The following is an 8,090-nucleotide window of genomic DNA, read 5'->3' as shown; positions in this document are numbered from 1 at the left end:
CTGAACCTGATGAAGTAGTAGGATTAATAAAAACAAAAGCATTAGGTTTTGTAATGATGTTTCATGTTCAGGGAAGTATAACTTCAGGTTACTGTTGTTCCTCAGTCAAGGCACTGCCGTCTCTCCTCTTCTGCCTCTTGATCTCCTCCTTAGTGACAGCTATCGTGACATATATGAAAGAGGAAGAGGAAAGAAATGAGATCACTACTCAGCCTGTCCTAGGTCTCAAGCTGTCCTCTGTGTTGCTGTGGCTCTTCTATGACTCCTTGTGCTTTGGTGGTTCAGTAACTGCGAGGAGATGTGACTTAGTTCACCATCTCCCAGCAGGATCACCTGGTCCTGAGTGTGGGCCCCAGCAGTTCTGTTGTTGAATAAGCTTCTCTGTCTAGTAGAAACTTTGGGTTTTCAGATCAGGAAACTGTAACCCAAATAACGGTAACAACTCTGCTGCTCTGAGATTCTTGAACACATCTGGAAAAAACTGAGATATCTCTTCAGTGGCAGCTGACAATACCGTGGCAGCACAATCAGCAGAAGCAGTGCTTGGCAGCTGTGTGTTGCCTCTTCAGTTGCACCAATACAGCAGGTTGTGGTACCACCCACGGACAGGGATAGCATAATCAGGTGGTGATACTGATCAGACCAAAGGAGCTTCCTAAGGCAATTTCACTGCCAGAGCTGACACATGGTAACTCCAGCTTTGTGGAATGCCGTAGAACCCAATAGCACAGTGGGGCAGTGCACTGGGTGGGTTCAGAGAATATACTTAGCAGAGGGAAAGTGAAAAATTTGTAGTATTTCTTTCTCATTTTTGTATGTAACTTGCCACAAAAATATAGCAGAAACCTTGGTTGTTATTTGAAGAGTTAGAGTCTAAGGTCAGTCATTTTACAATGAACTACCATCATGCCAGAAGATAGGTGTAAATGTCAGTATAACTTGGACTGCGCAGGTGATTCAACACCCCCATAACATGACCTGTAGCTACATTCTCTGAATGAAATGGATTACACAGCGAGCACAACTTTTGAAACAGGGAATATGTTGGTGAGATGCTATCTTCGAAGTCAGGAGCTCAAAACCACTTTTCTCTTAAAACACTATCTTGTTACCAACAGCAAATTGGAAAAAAAAAAAAAGGCAGCTTCCCCTTTGGAAAAAAAGCAGCTGCCTGCTGCCTTGCCATGGGTGGCTGATATCCATCAGAATTTCTGCAGCGATGTAGGAAACTGCTTTGTTCACCCATTTTTAATAAATTAGTATCCCATGGTTGGCTGGCTGTTTCTAGGCAGAACTGCAGGGAAATAGCGTTTCTTCTCCAAGCTGGCTTTCTAAATGACTTTCACACCCTGGTACCTGGGATTCATACCTCAGCACTCCTTAAGCTCAAGCGGTGCTTATTCTTCTTCCCTGTCACCCGTGTTCGAAAAGCCTGGGTGTCTGCCACCCCAGGCGGGTTTAAGGGAAGGCGCAAATACTAGAAGGCGGGTTGCTGCCTAAGAAGAAAAGTTGCATTTCTGCCTCAACAGCAGAAATGGAGAGAAAGCCTTAGAATTATTTCCAGCTTTGAAGCTGGATAAGGGAAATCTTCCAACACTTGCTGTTGCCTTTTTGGAATCTCAAATCTTTTGTCCTTGTTATGGCCATCAGAAATTACCAATTACTCTTATCAGATAATTCAAAATTGTGCTTCTAGTGCAGGCTATTAATAACCTGCTTGATGTTGTACTACACAAAATGATCATTTTAAGTCCAAAATGTGTTCTTGATTAGAAGTCATTAGTTTGATAAATATCGTGGACCCTTCCACCACTAATCTGCAAAACAATTTTAGGTACATTTTGCACACTTCTGAATGATTTCAGATAGGCAATAAAGAACCAGGATTCTCTTCTACCTTATCAGTGCCATATGCTTTCATTAATGGGTTTAGCTATATATGTATTTCCAGAAGAAAAATCAACATCAGTTTCCATTCTTGAGACTAAAGACAACTGAGAGTAGAACATACTTTTCTAAAACCAGAATGTGTTAAATAATTCAAAGGAGGGACACTCAATCCTTCAAATAATTGTGAGTATAATAAAGCCATTCTTTAAATAATCAAACATTAAAACTTAAAACTAAAACCAGCACAGATATCACTGTTTAAAATTAACAGCGAGCAATCTAAAATCTTAATGCAGCCTTACAGAATTCTGGAAGATGCATTATCCCTTGTCAGTGGCTGCCAGGGTAGATCCTGTTCAAAGCGGATGATAATGAAAAAGCATTGCTAATCCTGCGGAAGAAACTGTGAGGTTGAAAAATCCAAAGCACAAAAAGGCTTTTTAACTTCAGCCTTTTATAGTCAACTTGTGAATGTTCCCGGGTAAGCACAGAGCAACCATCTCATATTCTGGGATTAAACTTAATTAAACCTAAAATTAGTGTTTAGGTTTGGACCTGTGTAAGAAAACAGGAAGGGAAGAGACTCCTCTCTGGACGAAGTGTGGTTCTTTCCTTCCGTCTTGTTTGATTTGTGTTGTGGTTTGGGTTATTCAGCTCCAGAGAGTAGAAATTTAAAATTACTGAAGGCCCAATATTCGTGTGTTGATAACTTGAATACTTTGAAATGAGGAAACAAAAATGGTTATGGTCTTGTATTTAGCACTGATGTCACCGTGTGTGTGTTTTCTGATGAGCAGGTGGAATCTTATGGGTGGTTACAGCAAAGCACGTAAGGGTTAAGCCAACATACTGTATCTTTTTCTCACAGCAGCCTACAGAGGACTAACGAAATACGGCTTTTGGCACACAGATGGAGTGCAGGCCAGCAGTGTCAGTGGACATGTTATGGGCCATGTGAGATGGCCCATAAAGCGAATCTTTCCAAACATGCCTGTTTCTCCTTCCCCATCTGTCGGTTTAACCATTCCCGTATTGCTCACGCCGCAGGTTGTGAGTGGGGTAGTTCTGAAGCTGCGTACTCGTTAGCATCAGTCCTACTGCTGGAGTTCTGTTCAGGTTTTGAGAGCTTTGTTTGTAGCTACCTTCAAAATTCCAGCGCTGTAATGCTGGAAGCCTGGCCGTTTTAAAAGGAATTGAAATAAGTTCTTCCTGGAGTTACGAAAACACAAATCCTGTTTTGAATTGAATTGCAGCAGAGCAAGAACTTGGTGATTGTCAGGTAACTGCACTGTGCTGTTCCAGTTATGGTTTGCCTCTGTCTCAGACATTTATGGGTTTTTTTTTTCTCCCTCTCCATCCTGCAGGGACTTAAAGCAGCCGATAATGACCCTACAGCCCCACCATATGACTCCCTCTTAGTCTTTGACTATGAAGGAAGTGGCTCCACTGCTGGATCCTTGAGCTCTCTGAACTCCTCAAGTAGCGGTGGTGAGCAAGACTATGACTACCTAAATGACTGGGGCCCACGTTTCAAGAAACTTGCTGATATGTACGGTGGAGGTGATGACTGAACTTCAAAGTGAACTTTGTTTTTTGGACAAGTACAAACATTTCAACTGATATTCCCCAAAAGCATACAGAAGCTAGGCTTTAACTTTGTAGTCTACTAGCACAAGTGCTTGCTGAAGGCTTTGGCTTAGGCTGCAAACCAATTTGGGCTCCGTGGAATATCAGTGATCCAATGCTGTTTGGAAAAAAATGTTGAGCTCAGTTACACTTGAATTTTACAGTACAGAAGCACTGGGATTTTATGTGCCTTTTTGTACCTTTTTCAGATCGGAATTAGTTTTATGTTTAAGGCTTTAATGGTACTGATTTATGAAATGATGCATTAAAAAGACAAAATATGTTGGGGTGGGGAGGAGTAAGGTGAAACACAATATGCTTCAACATGCTTTTGTTACATCGCATTGCTTTTATTAAAATAAGGAGGTTAAAAAATAAACAAAAAAAGTCCTCATGGAACAATTTTATTATCTGGGAGAGAAGACCATGAGGTGCAACAATGTACATTACTTCTAGTTTTAGATGTTAGGGGACTTTTTTCACTAAAATTCTAAAACTTATGCAGCTGGTTGCAGATAAAGGGACTTTTCATATCACCAGTTTGTAGCAGAATTGAAATTTTTTTTCTTATGCTAGAATGTTAGACACATTTTGGTCTTAATCCATGTACACTTTTCTTTCTTTTTTTTAATTTCTAGTATTTTTTTCCCACTTCACTGTAAAAAATGGTATGTGTACATAATGTTTTATTGGCATAGTCTGTGGAGAAGTGCAGAAACTTCAGAACATGTGTATGTATTATTTGGACTATGGATTCAGGTTTTTGCATGTTTATATCTTTCGTTATGGATAAAGTATTTACAAAACAGGTTGCAAACAAGTGACATTGATCAATTGTTGAACTGTAGTTAGAGTACTCAATATTTTTTTTATTTTAATTTTTTTTTTGTTTGTTTGTTTGGGGAGGGAGAAAAGTTCTTAGCACAAAAGTTTTACATAATTTGTACCAAAAAAAGGGGGGGGGGAGGGGTGTTGGCCCGATACTGGTGGCACGAGTAAATATACAGTATGTTTTGGGGGTGGGAAGGGGGAAGGAGCTTTCAAACTGGAGAGACTTCTGAGAACAGCTTTGCCTCTGTATTGTGTACCAGAATATGAATGATACACCTCTGACCCCAACGTTCTGAATAAAATGCTAATTTTGGATCTGGTGCTTGGTTCGGCTTTTTTTTAATCCTCTCCGGCAGCCCTGGCTGTAGTAAGTTAAAAGTACACAAAGTGTGTTAGAGGTTGGAAGACACATGTGCTGCTTTACCGTTCTGTACTGCGGGGCTGGAAAGAAGCTGCAAGTACAAGAGAGCGTGGCACAAGTTTGGAAGGCAAGTTCCCAGGTAAAAGCAAAGTGGTCTGTGCCGCTTCTGGGAATTGTAGATTCCCGGTTCGAGGCGATGGCTAGCTCTTTGGTTTAATGTACATTATCTGAATAACAGAGCTTGCGTCATTTTTGGCTCATCCCCCGACTGGCAGTTTAATGATTGTGTGATTATGCTGCGAGTTGCATAAATAAAATAAACTGCGAATCGTGGCAGTCATCTGCCTCCTGGACTTCCGTAGGCTGAAGGAAAGACAAGCCCCTGTTAACTTCAGTAAGTCCCATCGGGAGATTAGTCACTGCTAAACACATTTCTAACCTGTTACACGATGATTTATTTGCAAACAAAGCAAACCTAGTAGGCACATCAGTTCTGCTGCCTTTCACTTGCAACAATCTGCTCAGGTTTAATGTCTACGTTTACACTTGTCAGGGACCTGATTGTGAACAGCGTGAAGCTCAAGCTCAGCAGAAACACCGCGGTACCACAGTCTGCGGGAGAATTGGGGCAGCGGGGGGCGATCCAGGCGGCAGGACTGGTGTAGCAGCCCTCTGCCTGCGGAAGGCTGGGTGGCAGGGAGCTAGTCCTTGGGTGATGTTCTTTCAGAATGGTGTTTCCTCAGCACTCACACGCTGTAACCTTTGTTACAGTAATTCGACAGTGACTTCCAGAGGTAAATCTGAGTTGGGCAGCATTAAGTGCTGGATGTGAGGGATCTCATCTTCCCCGCGCTTTTCATGGGCACGTCTTCTCCCTTGTTCCTGGTGAAAGTTGAGAGGTAGCAATCCTCTCAGATTGGGATACAGCGTTTCAGTGTCTGCACACCTGGCAATAATTTCTCTGGTGCCTTTGTATCTATAGCTTGATGCTGTAGCAAAGCCTTGAGTTTTCAGTAATGTGTCAAAATCATCAAGGACCTTCTTTAAGCTGTTTCCGTATTAATTAGCAGCATGGGGAAAAAAGATGGAGAGCAGGACAGAAAAAAGAGAATCTGGCTATGCATAGTTAAGTAAGGAAAACTTCCATAAAGGGCAGGATGTGATATAAGCAAAAGGCAACTTTTAGCACATTGATTTTTCCATCTTCTGCAATTTATGCAAAAATGTATTTTACTTTAATAATTAAAACAAGATTCTGTTATTGTTACTTGGAATCAACAAACTGGAAATGCTAGATTAATTTTATTTAATTGACACTGAACGTTAAAAGGTATGGAGGGGGGAAGATTTGTGGAAGATTGCCAGTTTTGGCCAGAGCCAATTTTTTTGTTAAAATGGAGTAAAGGTCATCTTTTATGAGTACTCAGCTCTTTTGCACAGGAATAGGAGCTTTATCTTGATCAGACAATTTTCCAGCTCTGTCTACAGCTGCTTTGAAATTGTAGCAACGATTCCCAAACCCAGTGTTAGGTCAGCAGTGGGTCTACTGAACACAACAAAAGATGAATCATTTTTATGCATCTCAAATGCTTTTACAAAAAAAAAAAAAAGATGTTCGAACTGGTCCTCTTTCATCAAGCTTCAGGTTGGTGGTTATTCTAGAAAAGTGCAACCAGGGTTTGTACCTATGATACATGCTTAAATCCCTGTCAGAGGGCTGCACTGAGAGGAAGAGGATGGCTGAACTTCAGATGCTACAGCTGTCTTGGGAAGTTCTGGCAGCCTGGTTTGGAAAGGAGATTTGGTGGTGGTACATGTTATCTCTGCCTTGAGGACACTGGTGCCAAGGGAAGCTGCTGGCAAGAAATAAGGCCTTAAGAACTTTCCTGTCTCAGCCTTTCCACAATTCTTATTTTCTTTCACTGATAGTCCTTCACAGCCTGCGTCCTTCTGAGCTTCAGGGACGAAAATCATGGCGGGAGGTGGTTTGGGGGAATTAGCACCTTAAAGGGCCACACAAGGCCTCAGGATGTAGCTTCCTGTGTTTTCTCTGGGATTGCCAAGTATTGGTGAGGGGTGTTAATACTCATCCCACAACAGTCTAAAATACACTTACCATGTGTCCTGCAAGTAGCGGAACCCCTAGTGACATTTGAGTTGTCGCCTGGTAATTTCACTGGTGGTGATGGGCTCTTGGCTGTGCTGTAGCACTGTTACCACCTGACTATAAAGCTCACTGCCATCTTTCTGAATAAAAAACCTCCACGTATATCAGTTTGATGGGGCAGGCAATGAGCAGTGACTTCCTTCCCTTACTCCATTTTCTGTCTTGCTTGAGTCTGCTTAATAAAATGTTTATAAATTCATGTAAATTTTAAATGGAAGGTGTTTGTGTCTATCGCACTGGTTTGCAGACAGAAGATGTTTCTTGGTTGTGAACAAAAATATTTTAGACAGCCAGTTATTTTCTCCTGGTGCCACAGGAGTAAAATCACTCCGATGCTAAAAGCCACCTGAAGTCTGCTGCTTGGGAGTTCTCTTTCTTGGTATGTACTATTTTTTTTAACCCTACCAAATTCCTTACCCCGAAGCACATTTGTATCTACCTTGCCATGGTCGACTCATTCACCTTAACACAGGAAGGAAAATGTCTTCTGGCGGGTGAGGGGACACACAGCCCCAAAAGGGTCTCAAACCTGCCTGTGGTCATTCAAGATGTCTCAGGTAAGCCAATTCTTACCTTACACAAGTACTCCCACCTTCCTAGGGAGCCTTCCTTCTAGCTGCAGTAGCATGGCTTTAGCAGATTTACCCTTCTGAATCAGGGATGTGAAAGCAAAGTCCCTGCTTTTATCTCAGTCAATATTAATTATTCAAATAAAATGCAGAAAAGTCTCTCAAATGCTTTGATACCTAATCCACAGTGGTGTATTTTATACACAGTTCTCACTCAGCCAGAAATGATCTAGAGTTGTGTGATGTCTTTACTTTTTAAATTTCATTTCCTTTCCTTTTCTTTACTTTTCACTCTTACCATAGGCAAGGATCTTTCTTAGGAATTCCTCCAAAGCGTAGGATAGTCACCCTTCTTTTAATATATGTCACAGGAATAATGAAATATTTTCCCCTTAGCCAAAAAGCCTGGCTGGGAAATACAAGAGGAGAAGAAAGGCTAAATGCTTCCCACTGGGACTCAAGGTGTTTTCTGTGATACAGATAGGGGAAGGACGTCCCGTTTGTTAGGGACACTTGGATCAATCAGTGCAAGGCAGTCTCCAGTCAACCTGCTGCTTCTGTACTGGCCAAACAGCTTTTTTGCTGCAATGGGGAACACGAAGATGCCTTCTCTCTGGAGCTCCTAGTGTCGTGCTGCTGCATTCCT

At 41.7% G+C, this 8,090-nt stretch overlaps 1 protein-coding gene across 1 annotated transcript in view; it reads left to right on the top strand.

Annotated features, from left to right (window-relative positions):
- The window catches only part of CDH2 (cadherin 2, type 1, N-cadherin (neuronal)), a gene marked incomplete at its 5' end in the record, with an annotated part of 42,627 nt that extends 37,965 nt beyond the window's left edge, over positions 1-4,662 (top strand). Inside the window, one exon of the mRNA XM_010143650.1 lies at positions 3,255-4,662. Coding sequence (XP_010141952.1) covers positions 3,255-3,461 — 207 coding nt within the window. The remainder of the gene's footprint in view (positions 1-3,254) is intronic.
- Positions 4,663-8,090: the final 3,428 nt, after the last annotated feature.

Source organism: Buceros rhinoceros, unplaced genomic scaffold, assembly GCF_000710305.1.
Source record: "Buceros rhinoceros silvestris isolate BGI_N320 unplaced genomic scaffold, ASM71030v1 scaffold9429, whole genome shotgun sequence".
Lineage (NCBI taxonomy): Eukaryota > Metazoa > Chordata > Aves > Bucerotiformes > Bucerotidae > Buceros > Buceros rhinoceros.
Note: the sequence above shows the minus strand (reverse complement) of the source record. Positions and strands in the feature narration are given on the sequence as shown.